The sequence below is a fragment of the Salmo salar genome, chromosome 03 (assembly GCF_965601325.2).
Source record: "Salmo salar chromosome 03, fSalSal1, whole genome shotgun sequence".
Classification (NCBI taxonomy): domain Eukaryota; kingdom Metazoa; phylum Chordata; class Actinopteri; order Salmoniformes; family Salmonidae; genus Salmo; species Salmo salar.
In genome coordinates, this window is record NC_138293.1 from 98,800,936 (window position 1) to 98,824,117 (window position 23,182).

The 23,182-nt window shown below is 41.6% G+C and overlaps 3 protein-coding genes across 3 annotated transcripts in view; 2 read left to right on the forward strand and 1 right to left on the reverse strand.

Moving 5' to 3' along the window:
• Nucleotides 1–3,515: 3,515 nt before the first annotated feature.
• On the forward strand, nt 3,516–8,707 carry LOC106602070 (uncharacterized). The gene is made up of 2 exons (XM_014194527.3): nt 3,516–3,631; nt 7,393–8,707. Exon 2 carries the CDS (start codon nt 7,400–7,402, stop codon nt 8,066–8,068), a length of 669 nt encoding a protein of 222 aa, XP_014050002.3. The 5' UTR covers nt 3,516–3,631; nt 7,393–7,399; the 3' UTR covers nt 8,069–8,707.
• A 6,054-nt stretch (nt 8,708–14,761) lies between these two features.
• LOC106602018 (uncharacterized) lies at nt 14,762–18,907 on the forward strand. Its single transcript, XM_014194461.3, has 2 exons — nt 14,762–14,881; nt 16,575–18,907. Exon 2 carries the CDS (start codon nt 16,582–16,584, stop codon nt 17,248–17,250), a length of 669 nt encoding a protein of 222 aa, XP_014049936.3. The 5' UTR covers nt 14,762–14,881; nt 16,575–16,581; the 3' UTR covers nt 17,251–18,907.
• Nucleotides 18,908–21,962: 3,055 nt separating this feature from the next.
• The window catches only part of LOC106601939 (multidrug resistance-associated protein 1), a 67,895-nt gene continuing 66,675 nt past the window's right edge, over nt 21,963–23,182 (reverse strand). Inside the window, exon 31 of the mRNA XM_045715883.2 lies at nt 21,963–22,953. Within this exon, the coding sequence (XP_045571839.1) occupies nt 22,845–22,953 (109 nt within the window). The 3' untranslated portion in view covers nt 21,963–22,844. The remainder of the gene's footprint in view (nt 22,954–23,182) is intronic.

Here is a 23,182-nt window from a genome sequence, read left to right on the forward strand (position 1 = left end):
TTACTGAGAACACACATTCCCCTTAACAACCCTCAGAATCAGGTTATAGCAAGGATCTTATTGAAGACATTTACAGTTGAAGTCAGAAGTTTACATACACCTTAGCCAAATACATTTAAACTCAGTTTTCTCTTAATTCCTGACATGTAATTCTCGTAAAAATTCCCTGTCTTAGGTCAGTTAGGATCACCACTTTATTTTAAGAATGTAAAATGTCAGAATAATAGTAGAAAGAAAGATTTATTTCAGCTTTTATTTCTTTCATCACATTTCAGACCCATATGTGACCAAGCTTAACCTTCCTGACTGATGTCTTGAGATGTTGCTTCAATATATCCACATAATTTTCCTTCCTCATGTTGCCATCTATTTTGTGAAGTGCACCAGTCTCTCCTGCAGAAAAGCACCACCACAACATGATGCTGCCACCCCCGTGCTTCACGGTTGGGATTGTGTTCTTTGGCTTGCAAGCCTCCCCCTTTTTCCTCCAAACATAACGATGGTCATTAAGGCCAAACAGTTCTATTTTTGTTTCATCAGACCAGAGGACATTTCTCCAAAAAGTACTATCTTTGTCCCTATGTGCAGTTGCAAACCGTAGTCTGGCTTTTTTATGGCGGATTTGGAGCAGTGGCTTCTACCTTGCTGAGTGGCCTTTCAGGTTATGTTGATATAGGACTCATTTTACTGTGGATATAGATACTTTTGTACCTGTTTCCTCCAGCCTCTTCACAAGGTCCTTTGCTGTTGTTCTGGGATTGATTTACACTTTTCGCACTGAAGTACGTTCATCTCTAGGAGACAAAACGCGTCTCCTTCCTGAGTGGTATGACGGCTGCGTGGTCCCATGGTGTTTATACTTGCATACTATTGTTTGTACAGATGAACGTGGCACCTTCAGGCGTTTGGAAATTGCTCCCAAGGATGAACCAGACTTGTGGAGGTCTACAATTTTTTCTGAGGTCTTGGCTGATTTCTTTTGATTTTCCCATGATGTCAAGCAAAGAGGCACTGAGTTTGAAGGTAGGCCTTGAAATACATACACAGGTACACCTCCAATTGACTCAGTTTATGTCAATTAGCCTATCAGAAGCTTCTAAAGCCATGACATCATTTTCTGGAATTTTCCAAGCTGTTTAAAGGCACAGTCAACTTAACTTAACAACTCTGGTTTAGTTTATTGTTGTGACCAGTCTAGTAACTCCTTTATCACCTCTAACAGGTCTGATTGGTGACCAGTCTAGTAACTCCTTTATCACCTCTAACAGGTCTGATTGGTGACCAGTCTAGTAACTCCTTTATCACCTCTAACAGGTCTGATTGGTGACCAGTCTAGTAACTCCTTTAACACCTCTAACAGGTCTGATTGGTGACCAGTCTACTAACTCCTTTAACAACTCTAACAGGTCTGATTGGTGACCAGTCTAGTAACTCCTTTAGTACCTCTAACAGGTCTAATTGATGACCAGTCTAGCCTGTTGGGGCTAGAGGGCAGTATTGAGAATTTTGAAAAAAATATGTGCCCATTTTTAACTGCCTCCTACACCAACTCAGAAGCTAGGATATGCATATTATTAACAGATTTGGATAGAAAACACTCAGAATTTTCTAAAACTTTTTGAACGGTGTCTGTAAGTATAACATAACTCATATGGCAGGCAAAAACCTGAGAAAAATACAACCAGGAAATGAGAATTTTCTGGCTGTACTATTTTCGAGTCATTGCTAATAGATCACACAGTGACAAAGGATTCATTTCGCACTTCCTACGGCTTCCACTAGATGTCAACGATCTTTATAAAGTTGTTTGAAGCGTCTATGATGAACAGAGACCGGATGACAAGGAAGAGAAGTTGACGTCCCTGCGATGTCGCATTCATGTGAGTTCATGTGAGGCGAGACATTTTTCAAAAACGTTTTTCAAGACACAGGAGAGGTCGGGTTGAAACATTACTGATGTTTCACGTTAAAAATGGCCCTAAAGATTGATGCTAAACAACGTTTGACATGTTTGAACGAACGTAAATAGATTATTTTTTTAACTTTTCGTCGTGACTCCCCCCCCCGCCTTACTTTTGAGTAGCCTACCGAAGCGCTAACAACATGGAACAACTTGGAGTTATTTGGACATAAATTATGAACTTTGTCGAAAGAAACCACATTTGTTGTGGACCTGGGATTCCTGGAAGTGCCAATGGATGAAGATAATCAAAGGTAAGGGATTATTGACAATAGTATTATTGATATTAGATGGTTACAAGATGGTGCTAACCTGTATATCCTAGCCTATTGTTCTTAGCACAGCACCCCGTTTATTGCAAAGTGTGATTTCCCAGTAAAGTTATTTTGAAATCTGGCAATGCAGTAGCATTTACGAAATGTTAAACTATAATTCTTTGAATGACAATATTATAATTTACCAATGTTTTCGAATAGTAATTTTGTAAATTGTAGCGTTGATTCACCGGAAGCATTTGAGGGGAAAAAAATTCAGAATTTCACCGCTACTGTAAAATGCTATTTTTGGATATAAATATGAACTTGATGGAACTAAAAATGCATGTATTGTATAACATAATGTCCTAGGAGTGTCATCTGAGGAAGATTGTCAAAGGTTAGTGCATAATTTTAGCTGGTTATCTGCTTTTGGTGACGCCTGTCTTTGAATTGACAAAACATTACACACAGCTATTTTCAATGTACTCTCCTAACATAACCTAACTTTATGCTTTCGCCGTAAAGCCTCTTTGAAATCGGACAATGTGGTTGGATTTAGGAGATGTTTATCTTTCAAATGGGGAAAAATAGTTGATTGTTTGAGAAATTGAAATTATTAGATTCTTGCAGTTTTGAATTTCCCGCCATGGTCTCTTGACAATAAATCCCAATACCGGGATCAGATCCCCAACAGGTATTTTGGTGACTAGTCTAGTAACTCCTTTAACACCTCTAACAGGTGCTAAAGGAGGAACAAAAGTAACATGCAAAAATAACATTCAAAACAGGCAAGAAATAAAGAGGAGGGGCTTATAACAGAACCTGAATTACTGGTTGCTACTGACTGACACTAATGCAGTCAGTTCTACAGTACTAGTTTAAATGTAATTAGTCCCCCAAAGAGGAGAAACCATAGCTCACCGGTCCCTAAAAGGAGAAAAGGCTGGAGCCCTTGGCTGTAGCTCAAACATCTGGGTCTCAGACGAATGCTGGTCTAGGATCAGGTCCCCCGTCCATGTAATCTCTTTCATTATGATTATAAGGATTAAAACTGATCCTAGATCATAACTCCAACTCGGAGACATTTTATGAATCGAAGAGGCAGAAAGTAGGGAAGAACTTTGTGTTATGGAACACAGCCATGCCCAGGACTAGGATTACTTTCAGTATCATTTCCTGAACACTCTGGCGCACGCACACGCACACACACACACACACACACACACACACACACACACACACACACACACACACACACACACACACACACACACACACACACACACACACACACACACACACACACACACACACAGGCAGCAAAGCTTGCAGATCATCAAATCAACTTCTCATACAGATCTACACGGATATCGAGCACCAGAAAATAGAGATTACATTTATTTTAAAACACCAGGTACAGTAAAAACATTTTATGATGTGTTTTTTTGTGATCTAGTCTGTCCTTACTAAACAAGTTAGATCTAGTTTGTGATGTATATTTTCGTAAATTTGCCCTCTTGGAAGGAATATGCCCGAATCTAGCTGACAATTAACTACTTGATACTTTATTTGATCTAATCTGAGTTCATCGAGGTCTGCTCTAATCTGAGTTAATCTAGGTCTGCTCTAATCTGAGTTCATCTAGGTCTGATCTAATCTGAGTTCATCTAGGTCTGCTCTAATCTGAGTTCATCTAGGTCTGATCTAATCTGAGTTCATCTAGGCCTGATCTCCAGTCTTGAGTTGTTTATGATCAGATACAACAACAGTTGTAATCTAGTATATATATTTATTCACTGAGTGTACAAACCATTAGGAACACCTTCCTAATATTGAGTTGTATACTGTTTTGTAACTATTTAAACTTTGCATTTATTGTCATGTAGTTAAATATTTTTTCCCCCTTAAGTGTCATGTTCCTGGATCCTTCAGGAGATTGTATTTCAAACTAACACTTGACTCATCCAGGCGTGGTCCCAAATGACACCCTATTCCATATTGGGTCCTGTTCCAAAGAAGGGCACTATATAGGGAATAGGGTGGCATTTGGGACTCAAATACAGTGTATTGTCTCTTGATGGATGTGCTGCCAAATTCTTCTAAATGAAAATGTGCTCAAACCTGCTGGGCTGTTCATGTTGATGACGTTTCATGATAATCGTCAAGAGGGCTCACGTTACTAGGTTACCACAGTTATTTTAGGCCAACGATAACAACTGTCCTATTGTCACTATTAGAAAGAGGAGGAAGGGAAGCGCTACTAAGGTACACAATAGTAAATGTTGGTAGACAGAAGGTGCTCTTTGGTAAAAGGGGTGAATAGGACATCAAATAGAAAGGGGGACCAAGGCACTCTTCATATAATTAATGCCTTTATTTGTATGGCATGTTCAATAGAAACAAAGTTTAAAAAATACGACGTGTTTCGTCTGTATGGCCTTCGTCAGGGATTTGATTTCGTTGGATTTTGATTTGATCACCTACCAACCAGTAAGAATTCCGGCTCTCACAGACCTGTTAGTTTTTCTTTAAGAAGCCCTCCTGTTCTCCACTCATTACCTGTATTAACTGCACCTGTTTGAACTCGTTACCTGTATAAAAGACACCTGTCCACACACTCAATCAAACAGACTCCAACCTCTCCACAATGGCCAAGACCAGAGAGCTGTGTAAGGACATCAGGGATAAAATTGTAGACCTGCACAAGGCTGGGATGGGCTACAGGACAATAGGCAAGCAGCTTGGTGAGAAGGCAACAACTGTTGGCGCAATTATTAGAAAATGGAAGAAGTTCAAGATGACGGTCAATCACCCTCGGTCTGGGGCTCCATGCAAGATCTCACCTCGTGGGGCATCAATGATCATGAGGAAGGTGAGGGATCAGCCCAGAACTACACGGCAGGACCTGGTCAATGACCTGAAGAGAGCTGGGACCACAGTCTCAAAGAAAACCATTAGTAACACACTATGCCGTCATGGATTAAAATCCTGCAGCGCACGCAAGGTCCCCCTGCTCAAGCCAGCGCATGTCCAGGCCCGTCTGAAGTTTGCCAATGACCATCTGGATGATCCAGAGGAGGAATGGGAGAAGGTCATGTGGTCTGATGAGACAAAAATAGAGCTTTTTGGTCTAAACTCCACTCGCCATGTTTGGAGGAAAAAGAAGGATGAGTACAACCCCAAGAACACCATCCCAACCGTGAAGCATGGAGGTGGAAACATCATTCTTTGGGGATGCTTTTCTGCAAAGGGGACAGGACGACTGCACCGTATTGAGGGGAGGATGGATGGGGCCATGTATCACGAGATCTTGGCCAACAACCTCCTTCCCTCAGTAAGAGCATTGAAGATGGGTCGTGGCTGGGTCTTCCAGCATGACAACGACCCGAAACACACAGCCAGGGCAACTAAGGAGGGGCTCCGTAAGAAGCATCTCAAGGTCCTGGAGTGGCCTAGCCAGTCTCCAGACCTGAACCCAATAGAAAATCTTTGGAGGGAGCTGAAAGTCCGTATTGCCCAGCGACAGCCCCGAAACCTGAAGGATCTGGAGAAGGTCTGTATGGAGGAGTGGGCCAAAATCCCTGCTGCAGTGTGTGCAAACCTGGTCAAGAACTACAGGAATTGCAAACAAAGGTTTCTGTACCAAATATTAAGTTCTGCTTTTCTGATGTATCAAATACTTATGTCATGCAATAAAATGCTAATTAATTACTTAAAAATTATACAATGTGATTTTCTGGATTTTTGTTTTAGATTCCGTCTCTCACAGTTGAAGTGTACCTATGATAAAAATTACAGACTTCTACATGCTTTGTAAGTAGGAAAACCTGCAAAATCGGCAGTGTATCAAATACTTGTTCTCCCCACTGTATACTCCAATGTAGGCACTCCTCCTTCTCTCCAATCCTTTAAACTTTTATGGTTTGACAGGAAGACGAAGCGATAGGGTAATAAACCGTTCCGTCTCCCTTACCTGTCCTGTCCTCAACCCCCTTGATGCCTAATCCAAAGCTCTCCACCCGTATCCCCTATCGCACTCCCGTGACTTCCTCCCGTCCACCCAGCACACTCCAAAGCCATCTGGCTCCTACAGATAACCTTTCACTTCTGATGTAACAACCAGTCTCTATCACCCCTCAGATACTATAGTATTACTTCTGATCTATCATGTCTCTAGTACAGCAATGTTCCACGTTTAACCCAGAATCCAACAGTGCTAACAATCCACATCTATCAAGACAACTGAAGCACTGGGCCAGCCACTCTTAAATATCACCTGCGCCAGACACTCTTAAATATCACCTGGGCCAGCCACTCTTAAATATCACCTTCCAATTAACGAGATGGACAAGCCAGCACAGGTGTAACACATACTGACTAACGAGGTGACATCAATTGGTGTGTCCTACATGCTAATATCCAACCTCGAAATATAAAAATAAAATTAAACAGCCTGTAACACTTCTGCCAGCGTAGTGATGTAGGGAACAGCCACATTAGTGCACTCCTGTGCCATAAAGGTCCAGACCTCTTAGCAGAGGCTTATACTGTATATGGAAGGTAACTTAACTATATCACCATGAACTGTATTGTTTAATGCTGTCTGTTTTCTCTCTCTCTATCCCTCTATCCTCTCTCTCGCTCTCGCTCTCGCTCTCGCTCTCTTTCTCTCTATCATCTCTCTCTCTCTCTGTCTCTATCCATCCATCCCTCTCTCCCTCTCTCTCTCCATCCATCCATCTCTCTCTCTCTCTTTCTCTCTATCCATCCATCCATCCATCAATCCCCCTCTCTCTCTCTCTCTCTCTCCATCCCTCTCTCTCACTCCCCCTCTCTCTCTCTGCCGCTCTCTCTCTCTCTCTCTCTCTCTCTCTCTGTCTCTCTTTCTCTCTATCCATCCATCCCTCTCTCTCTTTCTCTCTATCCATCCATCCCTCTCTCTCTATCCATCTCTCTCTCTCTCTCTCTTTCTCTCTATCTATCCATCCATCCATCCCTCTCTCTCTTTCTCTCTATCCATCCATCCCTCTCTCTCTCTCTATCCATCTCTCTCTCTCTCTCTCTCTCTCTCTCTCTCTCTACATCCCTCTTTCTCTATCCATCCTTCTCTCTCTCTCTCTCTCTCTCTCTCTCTCTCTCTATCCCCCTCTATCCCTCTCTCTCTCCCTCCCCCAGGGGTACCATGGTTCGAACATTGAACAATATGGAGGAGCTGAGAGCTTCTAGGTTTGGTCGTCCCTCACCCAGGCACGGACTCAAGCTCCTTTTCTGGTTCGCCAACGATTACATCGTCTTCGACGATGATAACCAGATGGTTGCAGATCACGACCCCAAAGAGGGAGACTTTGGTTTCCATCACTTCCAGAACAGACGTGAGTGTGAAAACAATGTCTGCAAGAGGCTGCTTCCTTATGATGGCTACCCATTCTATGAGGTGGGCAACCTCCACCTCACAGCATCTGATTCCATGCCTGAATATGTCAGTGAGGACTACGCTGGTCAGATAGATAACAGCAACATGGACCGCCTCATCATCAGTATGCGTCCAAACATGACAGTGGATAAGGTCTATGTGACCCAGCACGAGGACCTGAGGAGCTTCGACCCGGTCAACACCTATCGCATCAGCAGGGGGTTGCTCATGAGTATATGCGGCCATCCATCCGCAGACATGTCACTGAGCAACTTCCTGGAACAGGCGGGCTGTCCCACCCACGAGCCAAATTTAATTACACATCAGGGCATCGCCCCCAGGGAGTCTAGGGATACCAAGATTGATATAGAAGGTGGATCCAGAGTTCCACCCAGAGCTGCACCAGGCTTCTGGGAAAGCTACTGTACCATACTGTAGATCAGGGTCCTCTAGTCCTGGTCCTGGGGACCCTGAAGGGGGAACCTTTTAGTTTTTTGCCCTAGCACATTGCATTTCATTTTGGTATGTTCATTTTCACTATTAAATTTGGTCATTTATCAGACACTCTTATCCAGAGTGACTTCAGTGCATTAAACTAAGGCAGATGAACAACAACACACTGTATCACAGTCATAGCAAGTAAAACTTTTCTGTAACCATTACTGAGAAGGTTGTTGCTGTTGGGGCCTGCTACTGGTGTCACGTCCTAACCAGTATAGGGGTTATTTGTTATTGTAATTTGGTCAGGACGTTGCAGGGGGTGTTTGTTTTATGTGGTTCAGGGTGTGTGTTTTGTGTATGTGTTTAGGTAGAGGGGTATTTGATTTATTAGTCCGGGGTTTGTTAGTCATTGTTCTATGTTAGTATATTTCTATGTTTAGTTAATTGGGGTTGGACCTTCAATTGGAGGCAGCTGGTTATTGTTGCCTCTGATTGAGGGTCCTATAATTAGGAGTTTGTTTTTCAATCTGTGGGAGATTGTTCTTGTTTAGCTGTTTTGCCTGATGAGACTGTCAGTTCGTTTTGTATACGTTTATGTGTTTTCCTTCTTCACCATAATAAAAGAAGATGAGTATACATTTTCCTGCTGCATCTTGGTCTCTACCCTACGACACCTGTGACAACTGGCTAATGTATTTCTGTATTTTAAAATACGAAATACATGCATTTTAATTAAATACACATCAAAATACGAGTATTTGGTAGTTTATTTTTCAAACATTGATCTTTATGTTATTTTTTGTTGTTGTATTTTGACATTTTTCCCCATCCCTGGTTGTAATCAATGTAGTTTCCTCTTCACTTCAACCCAAAACATAAATGTGATGACATTAAATCAATGTGGAAAGCTGATTGGATTTGCAAATCAACTACATAAGAGCATTTCATCTAGTGGCCGACAATGATTACAACAAGTAATCATTCTCAAATTCTTTAGAGGCTAATTCATTGAGTCTATATACCAAATCTAGACTCAATCTGATCTATGGTTCATGAGTAGATGTTTAAAGTATTTTTAGCATTAGCATGTGTGCTAACATACATCTATAGGTAGAGTGCGGCCATTTTTGAATGTAGCAACTATTTTTTTCTCAAAACTATTAAAGATAAAAATCTGAGGTGAATCTGATGTATGGTTCATAAAGGAGAAGATGATTCCAGACGGTTTTGAACATTAGTTTTACATATGCAAATAATGATTTGTTAATAGTGTCCTTGTTTTTTAGAGATATCAGTAAAACATTCAGTGTGGTTCATCTCAGAGACGTCCATGATAGTGATGACAAGTTTCAAGTTGATAGGCCACTGTGGAGTGGATTTACAGGGATTTAAAATCTGTTGACCCTTAGTGTTTCTCAAACTAGGTTAAGATGTACCATGGGCCTCTACATTCTGAATTTGGTGTCATTTGGTTCTATGGTTCATGACAAGAAGATTTTTGACCTACTGTTTTGCATATTTTATCGTTTTAGCGAATGTGCATGTACTGGTTAACTGTGGAAATCTTTGAAAGCTTCAAAGTTATTTTCTCAAATGAATTAGGGACTAATGTGATGAGTCCTCTTTAGGGACTATTGTAATGAGTCCTCTTTAGGGACTAATATGATGAGTCCTCTTTAGGGACTATTGTGATGAGTCCTCTTTAGGGACTATTGTGATGAGTCCTCATTAGGGACTATTGTGATGAGTCCTCTTTAGGGACTACTGTGATGAGTCCTCATTAGGGACTATTGTGATGAGTCCTCATTAGGGACTATTGTGATGAGTCCTCTTTAGGGACTATTGTGATGAGTCCTCTTTAGGGACTATTGTGATGAGTCCTCTTTAGGGACTATTGTGATGAGTCCTCTTTAGGGACTATTGTGATGAGTCCTCTTTAGGGACTATTGTGATGAGTCCTCTTTAGGGACCATTGTGATGAGTCCTCTTTAGGGACTATTGTGATGAGTCCTCTTTAGGGACTACTGTGATGAGTCCTGAAAAAGGGACGTTTCATTTTTGGATATGGTGCCATTTGGGACTCACCTTGTTGACTTGCCTAGTTAAGTAAAGGTTAAATAAATGTTTTTATTGTTCTGTGTTCTGATGCCTCATTCAGTAGTAGCAGGTTGGAGCACGGCGCTGGCCACTGGCTTCACTAGAGGATATGAACCCCACATGGGCCACATCCACAGACTGGTCAACGTTTTTGTAAGACAAGCCTGATTCCATATTGTATAATGATATAACACCATGGAGGTGGGGGAAGTGCATGTTATGGTTTATCTGTCTTTTGTTACGTGAATGTACTGATCAATTATGCTGCAACGCTAAAAAGACATTTCAGTTTATTTTCTATATATTTGTATTTTCGAAACTATGAAGAGAATCACAGAATAAACATTTAAACTGAAAGATGTGTGTTGTTCAATGGTACTGGTTGGTGTTCCATGTGTTTCTACAGTATTATGTGGTATAATCCAGGCAGTATTATGTGGTATAATCCAAGCAGTATTATGTGGTATAATCCAGGCAGTATTATGTGGTGTAATCCAGGCAGTATTATGTGGTGTAATCCAGGCAGTATTATGTGGTATAATCCAGGCAGTATTATGTGGTATAATCCAGTCAGTATTATGTTGTGTAATCCAGTCAGTATTATGTGGTGTAATCCAGGCAGTATTATGTGGTGTAATCCAGGCAGTATTATGTGGTATAATCCAGGCAGTATTATGTGGTGTAATCCAGTCAGTATTATGTGGTATAATCCAGGCAGTATTATGTGGTGTAATCCAGGCAGTATTATGTGGTGTAATCCAGGCAGTATTATGTGGTGTAATCCAGGCAGTATTATGTGGTATAATCCAGGCAGTATTATGTGGTGTAATCCAGGCAGTATTATGTGGTGTAATCCAGGCAGTAATATGTGTGAGGAGGACAGGAGGGAACAACACCACTGCTTTGTTTCAGTGTTATTGACAGCTTTTATTTATCTCACTCTGTTAAGTAGAAACAGCAGAAACAGGATATTAATACAGTACTGCATTTTACCAGCCTGTCCCCCTGTAACCCCTACAATATCTCTGGTCCAAGGCGTTATTTGTGTTGCCTGCTTGAATGCTCAGCATCCGCAAGCTTCACGTAACGAACTGGACCAGAGCTACCTCAGAAATAGACCTTGACAGATAATATAAACAGGAGACAGTTCAAGTTTCAAGTCAGACGAGGTGTAGAATTGTTCTCAAAGGAAGAAATGGTTGAATATAACATAAAAATATACACATTGCTATAATATAGTACCAAACTAATTCCTGGGGATATTGACTTAGTCCTTTATATGAGAAGAGAGACGATGATGAGAGAGTTGTTGAGGCTGTTCGCCTTACAGTTAGTATGTTGTGTTATACTAGCAGTATTCAACTGTGTATTTATAAAGAGTACATCCTGAATGGCACCCTATTCCCTATAGGCCCTAGTCAAAAGTAGTGCACTAGAATGGGAATAGAGTGCCATTTGGGACTCAAAAAACTATAAAGGCTGGTTCAATCAGCAGTCAACTTGTATTGTATCAGATAGAACACACATTCCCTTTAACAACAGGTGTTTTACTGGGAACACACATTCCCCTTAACAACAGGGTTTTTACTGAGAACACACATTCCCTTTAACAACAGGTGTTTTACTGAGAACACACATTACCCTTAACAACAGGTGTTATACTGAGAACACACATTCCCCTTAACAACAGGTGTTTTACTGAGAACACACATTCCCCTTAACAACAGGTGTTTTACTGAGAACACACATTCCCCTTAACAACAGGTGTTTTACTGAGAACACACATTCCCCTTGACAACAGGTGTTATACTGAGAACACACATTCCCCTTAACAACAGGTGTTTTACTGAGAACACACATTCCCCTTAACAACAGGTGTTATACTGAGAACACACATTCCCCTTAACAACCCTCAGAATCAGGTTATAGCAAGGATCTTATTGAAGACATTTACAGTTGAAGTCAGAAGTTTACATACACCTTAGCCAAATACATTTCAGACCCATATGCGACCAAGCTTAACCTTCCTGACTAATGTCTTGAGATGTTGCTTCAATATATCCACAATTTTCATTCCTCATGATGCTATCTTTTTTGTGAAGTGCACCAGTCCCTCCTGCAGCAAAGCACCCCCACAACATGATGCTGCCACCCCCATGCTTCACGGGTGGGATTGGTTCTTCGGCTTGCAAGCCTCCCCCTTTTCCCTCCAAACATAACGATGGTCATTATGGCTAAACAGTTCTATTTTTGTTTCATCAGCCCAGAGGACATTTCTCCAAAAAGTATGATCTTTGTTCCCATGTGCAGTTGCAAACCGTAGTCTGGCTTTTTTTATGGCGGTTTTGGAGCAGTAGCTTCTTCCTTGCTGAGCGACCTTTCAGGTTATGTCGATATAGGACTCATTTTACTGTGGATATAGAGACTTTTGTACCTGTTTCTTCCAGCATCTTCACAAGATCCGTTGCTGTTGTTCTGGGATTGATTTGCACTTTTCGCACCGAAGTACGTTCATCTCTAGGAGACAAAACGTGTCTCCTTCCTGAGCGGTATGACAGCTGCGTGGTCTCATGGTGTTTATACTTGCGTACTATTGTTTGTATAGATGAACGTGGTACCTTCAGGCGTTTGGAAATTGCTCCCAAGGATGAACCAGACTTGTGGAGGTCTACAATCTTTATCCTGAGGTCTTGGCTGATTTCTTTTGATTTTCCCATGATGTCAAGCAAAGAGGCACTGAGTTTGAAGGTAGGCCTTGAAATACATCCACAGGTACACCTCCAATTGACTCAAATTATGTCAATTAGCCTATCAGAAGCTTCTAAAGCCATGACATAATTTCCTGAAATCTTCCAAGCTGTTTAAAGGCACAGTCAACTTAGTGCATGTAAACTTCTGACCCACTGGAATTGTGATACAGTGAAATAATCTGTCTGTAAACAATTGTTGGAAAAATTACTTGTGTCATGCACAAAGTAGATGTCCTAACCGACTTGCCAAAACTATAGTTTGTTAACAAGAAATTTGTGGAGAGGTTGAAAAATTAGTTTTAATGACTCCAAGGAATTCAGTAAACTCTTTGGTTATTCCATACCTGTTTTTGTACTAATCTGTACACAATCTCTTTAGGTGTCACAAACAGGTACAGTACATAGTTTGGAGTTGGAACCAAATCACACAACCTGTCTGCATTTTGAGATTATAGTATATTTTGATCTTGTTTAAGCCTCTGGTTTAGTTTATTGTTGTGTCTGATTGGTGACCAGTCTAGTAACTCCTTTATCAGCTCTAACAGGTCTGATTGGTGACCAGTCTAGTAACTCCTTTATCAGCTCTAACAGGTCTGATTGGTGACCAGTCTAGTAACTCCTTTATCACCTCTAACTGGTCTGATTGGTGACCAGTCTAGTAACTCCTTTAACACCTCTAACAGGTCTGATTGGTGACCAGTCTAGTAACCCCTTTATCAGCTCTAACAGGTCTGATTGGTGACCAGTCTAGTAACCCCTTTATCAGCTCTAACAGGTCTGATTGGTGACCAGTCTAGTAATCCTTTAACACCTCTAACAGGTCTGATTGGTGACCAGTCTAGTAACTTCTTCAACACCTCTAACAGGTGCTAATGTTGTAAAAATACTAACATGAAAAAAATAACATGCAAAACAGGCAAGTAAAAAATAGGAGGGGCTTATAACAGGCCCTGAATTACTATTTGCTATTATTTGAAAATAAAGCATGGGGTCGACTCGTGCACGCGCCTAAGCCCATTGTCCTCTGATCGGCCACTTGCCAAAAGCGCAAATGTGTTTCAGCCTGGGGCTGCCTCGATATCATTCAGCTTTTTCCCGGGCTCTGAGAGCCTATGGGAGCCGTAGGAAGTGTCACGTTACAGCAAAGATCCTCAGTCTTCAATAAACAGAGACAAGAAGAACAAGATCTTGTCAGAGAGGGCACTTCCTGTACAGAATCTTCTCAGGTTTTTGCCTGCCATATGAGTTCTGTTATACTCACAGACACCATTCAAACAGTTTTAGAAACTTTAGGGTGTTTTCTATCCAAAGCCTATAATTATATGCATATTCTAGTTACGGGGCAGGAGTAGTAACCAGATTAAATCGGTACGTTTTTTATCCGGCCGTGTCAATACTGCCCCCTACCCCCAACAGGTTCATTTGATTTGAAATACTGGTTGCCACTGACTGACACTAATGCAGTCAGTTCTGCAGTGCTAGTTTAATGTAATTAGTCCCCCAAAGAGGAGAAACCATAGCTCATGGGTCCCTAAAAGGAGAAAAGGCTGGAGCCCTTGGCTGTAGCTCAAACATCTGGGTCTCAGACGAATGCTGGTCTAGGATCAGGTCCCCCGTCCATGTAATCTCTTTCATTATGATTATAAGGATTAAAACTGATCCTAGATCATAACTCCAACTCGGAGACGCTTTATGAATCGAGGAGGCAGAAAGTAGGGAAGGACTTTGGAACACAGCCCAGGACTAAGATTACTTTCAGTATCATTTCCTGAACACTCTGGGCTCTTCATGGGAAGTCCTGCCCCCAGCGTAAATAATGATACACACACACACACACACACACACACACACACAGGCAGCAAAGCCTGCAGATCATCAAATCAACTTCTCACACGGCCTCATACAGATCTACACGGACATCGAGCACCAGAAAATAGAGATTACATTTATTTTAAAACACCAGGTACAGTAAAAACATTTTATGATGTGTTTTTTTGTGATCTAGTCTGTCCTTACTAAACTAGTTAGATCTAGTCTGTCCTTAATAAACAAGTTAGATCTAGTCTGTCCTTACTAAACAAGTTAGATCTAGTCTGTCCTTACTAAACAAGTTAGATCTAGTCTGTTCTTACTAAACAAGTTAGATCTAGTCTGTCCTTACTAAACAAGTTAGATCTAGTCTGTCCTCACTAAACAAGTTAGATCTTGTCTGTCCTTACTAAACAAGTTAGATCTAGTCTGTCCTCACTAAACAAGTTAGATCTAGTCTGTCCTCACTAAACAAGTTAGATCTTGTCTGTCCTTACTAAACAAGTTAGATCTAGTCTGTCCTTACTATACAAGTTAGATCTAGTTTGTGATGTATATTTTTGTAAATTTGCTCTCTTGGAAGGAATATGCCCGAATCTAGCTCACAATTAACAACTTGATACTTTATTTGATCTAATCTGAGTTCATCGAGGTCTGCTCTAATCTGAGTTAATCTAGGTCTGCTCTAATCTGAGTTCTTCTAGGTCTGCTCTAATCTGAGTTCATCTTGGTCTGATCTAATCTGAGTTCATCTAGGTCTGCTCTAATCTGAGTTCATCTAGGTCTCCTCTAATCTGAGTTCATCTAGGTCTGCTCTCCAGTCTTGAGTTGTTTATGATCAGATACAACAACAGTTGTAATCAAGTATATATATTTATACACTGTACAAACCATTAGGAACACCAGCCACTTAAATATCACCTGGGCCAGCCACTCTTAAGAAGCACCTGGGCCAGCCACTCTTAAATAGCACCTGGGCCAGCCACTCTTATATATCACCTGGGCCAGCCACTCTTAAATATCACCTGGGCCAGCCACTCTTAAATATCACCTGGGCCAGCCACTCTTAAATATCACCTGGGCCAGACACTCTTAAATATCACCTGGGCCAGCCACTCTTAAATATCACCTGGGCCAGCACAGGTGAAGCACCTTCCAATTAACGAGATGGACAAGCCAGCACAGGTGTAACACATACTAACTAACGAGGTGACATCAATTGGTGTGTCCTACATGCTATCATCCGACCTCGAAATATAAAAATAAAATTAAACAGCCTGTAACACTTTTGCCAGCGTAGTGATGTAGGGAACAGCTACATTAGTGCACTCCTGTGCCATAAAGGTCCAGACCTCTTAGCAGAGGCTTATACTGTATATGGAAGGTAACTTAACTATATCACCATGAACTGTATTGTTTAATGCTGTCTGTTTTCTCTCTTTCTTGCTCTCCCTCTCTTTCTCTATCCATCCCTCTCTCTCTCTCTCCCTCTCTCCATCCATCCCTCTCTCTCTCTCTCTCTCTCTCTCTCTCTCTCTCTCTTTCTCTATCCATCCCTCTCTCTCTCTCTCTCCCTCTCTCCATCCATCCCTCTCTCTCTCTCTCTCTCTCTCTCTCTCTCCCTCTCTCCATCCATCCCTCTCTCTCTATCCATCCCTCTCTCTCTCTCTCTCCCTCTCTCCATCCATCCCTCTCTCTCTCTCTTTCTCTCTCTCTATCCCTCTCTCTCTCTCTCTCTCTCTCTCTCTACATCCCTCTTTCTCTATCCATCCTTCTCTCTCTCTCTCTCTCTCTCTTTCTCTCTCTCTCTCTCTATCCCCCTCTATCCCTCTCTCTCTCTCCCCCAGGGGTACCATGGTTCGAACATTGAACAATATGGAGGAGCTGAGAGCTTCTAGGTTTGGTCGTCCCTCACCCAGGCACGGACTCAAGCTCCTTTTCTGGTTCGCCAACGATTACATCGGCTTCGACGATGACAACCAGATGTTTGCAGATCACGACCCCAAAGAGGGAGACTTTGGTTTCCATCGCTTCCTGAACAGACGTGAGTGTGAAAACAATGTCTGCATGAGGCTGCTTCCTGATGATGGCTACCCATTCTATGAGGTGGGCAACCTCCACCTCACAGCATCTGATTCCATGCCTAAATATGTCAGGAAGTACAACACTGGTAACATAGATACCAGCAACATGGACCGCCTCATCATCAGTATGCGTCCTGACATGACAGTGGATAAGGTCTATGTGACCCAGCACGAGGACCTGAGGAGCTTCGACCCGGTCAACACCTATCGCATCAGCAGGGGGTTGCTCATGATCATATGTGGTCATTCATCCGCGGACATGTCACTGAGCAACTTCCTGGAACAGGCGGGCTGTCCCACCCACGAGGAAAATGTAATGATGTATCAGGGCATCGCCGCCAGGGAGTCTAGGGATACCAAGATTGATATAGAAGGTGGATCCAGAGTTCCACCCAGAGCTGCACCAGGCTTCTGGGAAAGCTACTGTACCATACTGTAGATCAGGGTCCTCTAGTCCTGGTCCTGGGGACCCTGAAGGGGGAACCTTTTAGTTTTTTGCCCTAGCACATTGCATTTCATTTTGGTATGTTCATTTTCACTATTAAATTTGGTCATTTATCAGACACTCTTATCCAGAGTGACTTCAGTGCATTAAACTAAGGCAGATGAACAACAACATACTGTATCACAGTCATAGCAAGTAAACTTTTTCTGTAACCATTACTGAGAAGGTTGTTGCTGTTGGGGCCTGCTATTGGCTAATGTATTTCTGTATTTTAAAATACAAAATACATGCATTTTAATGAAATACACATCAAAATACGAGTATTTGGTAGTTTATTTTTCAAACATTGATCTTTATGTTATTTTTTGTTGTTGTATTTTGACATTTTTCCCCATCCCTGGTTGTAATCAATGTAGTTTCCTCTTCACTTCAACCCAAAACATAAATGTGATGACATTAAATCAATGTGGAAAGCTGATTGGATTTGCAAATCAACTACATAAGAGCATTTCATCTAGTGGCCGACAATGATTACAACAAGTAATCATTCTCAAATTCTTTAGAGGATAATTCATTGAGTCTATATACCAAATCTAGTGTCAATCTGATCTATGGTTCATGAGTAGATGTTTAAAGTATTTTTAGCATTAGCATGTGTGCTAACATACATCTATAGGTAGAGTGCGGCCATTTTTGAATGTAGCAACTATTCTTTTCTCAAAACTATTAAAGATAAAAATCTGAGGTGAATCTGATGTATGGTTCATAAAGGAGAAGATGATTCCAGACGGTTTTGAACATTAGTTTTACATATGCAATTAATGATTTGTTAATAGTGTCCTTGTTTTTTAGAGATATCAGTAAAACATTTAGTGTGGTTCATCTTAGAGACGTCCATGATAGTGATGACAAGTTTCAAGTTGATAGGCCACTGTGGAGTGGATTTTTGACCTACTGTTTTTGCATATTTTATCGTTTTAGCGAATGTGCATGTACTGGTTAACTGTGGAAATCTTTGAAAGCTTCAAAGTTATTTTCTCAAATGAATTAGGGACTAATGTGATGAGTCCTCTTTAGGGACTATTGTGATGAGTCCTTTTTAGGGACTATTGTGATGAGTCCTCTTTAGGGACTATTGTGATGAGTCCTCTTTAGGGACTATTGTGATGAGTCCTCTTTAGGGACCATTGTGATGAGTCCTCATTAGGGACTACTGTGATGAGTCCTGAAAAAGGGACGTTTCATTTTGGGATATGGTGCCATTTGGGACTCACCTTGTTGACTTGCCTAGTTAAGTAAAGGTTAAATAAATGTTTTTATTGTTCTGTGTTCTGATGCCTCATTCAGTAGTAGCAGGTTGGAGCACGGCGCTGGCCACTGGCTTAACTAGAGGATATGAACCACACATGGGCCATATCCACAGACTGGTCAACGTTTTTGTAAGACAAGCCTGATTCCATATTGTATAATGATATAACACCATGGAGGTGGGGGAAGTGCATGTTATGGTTTATCTGTCTTTTGTTACGTGAATGTACTGATCAATTATGCTGCAACGCTAAATAGACTTTACTGTTTATTTTCTGTGTATTTTTATTTTTGAGACTTTGGAGAGAAGAAGAACAGAATAAACATTTACTTTGAACTGAAAGATGTGTGTTGTTCAATGGTACTGGTTGGTGTTCTATGTGTTTCTACATGATCCTCTCACTCCACCTTGTGGCCACAGATGGAACATCACCCCAGACTGACGGAGGAAGAGGAAGAGATGGAGAGTGACGGAGAAAAACAAAGAGGTATAAAGACGCTGACACACATCAGTCCATGTTGATACAGCCTCCCTGTGCTATGTGTTGTAATCCAGGCAATATTATGTGGTCAAATCCAGGCAGTATTATGTGGTGTAATCCAGGCAGTATTATGTGACATATTCCATGCAGTGCTAAATGGTATAATCCAGGCAGTACTGAATAGTGTAATCCGGGCAGTATTATCTGGTGTAATCCAGACAGTTCTATGTGGTGTAATCCAGGCAGTTCTATGTGGTTTAATCCAGGCAGTATTATGTTGTGTAATCCAGGCAGTAATATGTGGTGTAATCCAGACAGTTCTATGTGGTGTAATCCAGGCAGTTCTATGTGGTTTAATCCAGGCAGTATTATGTGGTGTAATCCAGGCAGTACTATGTGGTGTAATCCAGGCAGAATTATGTGGTGCAATCCAGGCAGTACTATGTGGTATAATCCAGGCATTAATATGTGGTGTAATCCAGGCAGTACTATGTGGTGTAATCCAGGCAGTTCAATGTGGAGTTATCCAGGCAGTATTATTTGTTGTAATCCAGTAAGTATTATGTGATGTAATCCAGGCAGAACTATGTAGTGTAATCAGCGCAGTATCATCTGGTGTAATCCAGACAGTTCCATGTGCTGTAATCAAGGCAGTATTATGTGGTGTAATCCAGGCAGTATTATGTGGTGTAATCCAGGCAGTAATATGTGGTGTAATCCAGTCAGTATTATGTGGTGTAATCCAGGCAGTATTATGTGGTGTAATGCAGGCAGTATTATGTGGTGTAATCCAGGCAGTATTATGTTGTGTAATCCAGGCAGTACTATATGGAGTCATCTAGGCAGTATTATGTGGTTTAATCCAGGCAGTTTTATGTGGTGTAATCCAGGCAATATTATTTGATTTAATCCAGGCAGTACTATGTGGTGTAATGCAGGCAGTATTATGTGGTGTAATCCAGGCAGTATTATGTGGTGTAATCCAGGCAGTATTATGTGGTGTAATCCAGGCAGTAATATGTGGTGTAATCCAGTCAGTATTATGTGGTGTAATCCAGGCAGTATTATGTGGTGTAATGCAGGCAGTATTATGTGGTGTAATCCAGGCAGTATTATGTTGTGTAATCCAGGCAGTACTATATGGAGTCATCTAGGCAGTATTATGTGGTTTAATCCAGGCAGTTTTATGTGGTGTAATCCAGGCAATATTATTTGATTTAATCCAGGCAGTACTATGTGGTGTAATGCAGGCAGTATTATGTGGTGTAATCCAGGCAGTATTATGTGGTGTAATCCAGGCAGTATTATGTGGTGTAATCCAGGCAGTATTATGTGGTATAATCCAGGCAGTATTATGTGGTGTAATCCAGGCAGTATTATGTGGTGTAATCCAGGCAGTAATATGTGTGAGGAGGACAGGAGGGAACAACACCACTGCTTTGTTTCAGTGTTATTGACAGCTTTTATTTATATCTGTTAAGTAGAAACAGCAGAAACAGGATATTAATACAGTACTACATTTTACCAATGTGTCCCCCTGTAACCCCTACAATATCTCTGGTCCAAGGCGTTATTTGTGTTGCCTGCTTGAATGCTCAGCATCCGCAAGCTTCACGTAACGAACTGGACCAGAGCTACCTCAGAAATAGACCTTGACAGAATATAAACAGGAGACAGTTCAAGTTTCAAGTCAGACGAGGTGTAGAATTGTTCTCAAAGGAAGAAATGGTTGAATATAACATAAAAATATACACATTGCTATAATATAGTACCAAACTAATTCCTGGGGATATTGACTTAGTCCTTTATATGAGAAGAGAGACGATGATGAGAGAGTTGTTGAGGCTGTTCGCCTTACAGTTAGTATGTTGTGTTATACTAGCAGTATTCAACTGTGTATTTATAAAGAGTACATCCTGAATGGCACCCTATTCCCTATAGGCTTTAGTCAAAAGTAGTGCACTAGAATGGGAATAGAGTGCCATTTGGGACTCAAAAAACTATAAAGGCTAGTTCAGTCAGCAGTCAACTTGTATTGTATCAGATAGAACACACATTCCCTTTAACAACAGGTGTTTTACTGGGAACACACATTCCCCTTAACAACAGGTGTTTTACTGAGAACACACATTCCCCTTAACAACAGGTGTTTTACTGAGAACACACATTCCCCTTAACAACAGGTGTTTTACTGAGAACACACATTCCCCTTAACAACAGGTGTTTTACTGAGAACACACATTCCCCTTAACAACAGGTGTTTTACTGAGAACACACATTCCCCTTAACAACAGGTGTTTTACTGAGAACACACATTCCCCTTAACAACAGGTGTTATACTGAGAACACACATTCCCCTTAACAACAGGTGTTTTACTGAGAACACACATTCCCCTTAACAACAGGTGTTTTATTGAGAACACACATTCCCCTTAACAACAGGTGTTTTACTGAGAACACACATTACCCTTAACAACAGGTGTTTTACTGAGAACACACATTCCCCTTAACAACAGGTGTTATACTCGGAACACACATTACCCTTAACAACAGGTGTTTTACTGAGAACACACATTCCCCTTAACAACAGGTGTTATACTGAGAACACACATTCCCCTTAACAACAGGTGTTTTACTGAGAACACACATTCCCCTTAACAACAGGTGTTTTACTGAGAACACACATTCCCCTTAACAACAGGTGTTTTACTGAGAACACACATTCCCCTTAACAACAGGTGTTTTACTGGGAACACACATTCCCCTTAACAACAGGTGTTTTATTGAGAACACACATTCCCCTTAACAACAGGTGTTTTACTGAGAACACACATTCCCCTTAACAACAGGTGTTTTACTGAGAACACACATTCCCCTTAACAACAGGTGTTTTACTGAGAACACACATTACCCTTAACAACAGGTGTTTTAATGAGAACACACATTCCCCTTAACAACAGGTGTTTTACTGAGAACACACATTCCCCTTAACAACAGGTGTTTTACTGAGAACACACATTCCCCTTAACAACAGGTGTTATACTGAGAACACACATTACCCTTAACAATAGGTCTGATTGGTGACCAGTCTAGTAACTCCTTTATCAGCTCTAACAGGTCTGATTGGTGACCAGTCTAGTAACTCCTTTATCAGCTCTAACAGGTCTGATTGGTGACCAGTCTAGTAACTCCTTTATCACCTCTAACAGGTCTGATTGGTGACCAGTCTAGTAACCCCTTCAGGACCATTTAACAGGTGTTTGTGTGTTGCGCATTGCTTTTTGTGTGTGTGTTGCGCATTGCTTTTTGTGTGTGTGTTGCGCATTGCGTTTTGTGTGTGTATTGCGTTTTGTGTATGTGCACATGTGTGTTTCTGATAATTTGCTTCCTGGCTGAGCGTCTGTTTATCAAGCACCCCTCTCATTCATTCATTCATCCCTTCATCCTATCCTCCTCTTCTCGTCGTGCATCGGTCATATGGTACTGCCTCATCACAAGGCCATGAGAGGTCAGCAGCGTCCTATGATGTCATATCCTGTCCCAGTAGTTCAAAGTTAAAAAAGTTTAATGTCCAACGAAGGGTTACACAAAGGTAGTGTCCCAAATGGCACCCTGTTCCCTACAGAGTGCACTACTTTTGACCAGGGCCTTGGCTTGGTTTTATTTCTGTAGCTCAAGTCTTTACTGCCCTGTTGCCTCTGGCCGTTTGATCACTCCTGGCCCCTCCAGCCCTGGGGGTGGGGAGGGGCTGACATGGCTGGGTTTACCCGATTCAGGAGCATCCTGTCTGGGGAGGGCTCAGACCAGGCCAGCCTCCCTACACATCAGGTAGAACTGACCTCTCTCTGAGATGAGGTTGGATGGAGAGTCCATCTCTGTGATCAGACCTCGGTCCATCACTATCACCCTGGAGAGAGAGAGAGAGAGAGAGAGAGAGAGAGAGAGAGAGAGAGAGAGAGAGAGAGAGAGAGAGAGAGAGGAGAGAGAGAGAGAGAGAGAGAGAGAGAGAGAGAGAGAGAGAGAGAGAGAGAGAGAAGAGAGAGAGAGAGAGAGAGAGAGAGAGAGAGAGAAGGAGGGAGACAGAGAGAGAGAGAGGGGGAGAGAGAGAGAGAGAGAGGGAGAGAGAGAGAGAGAGA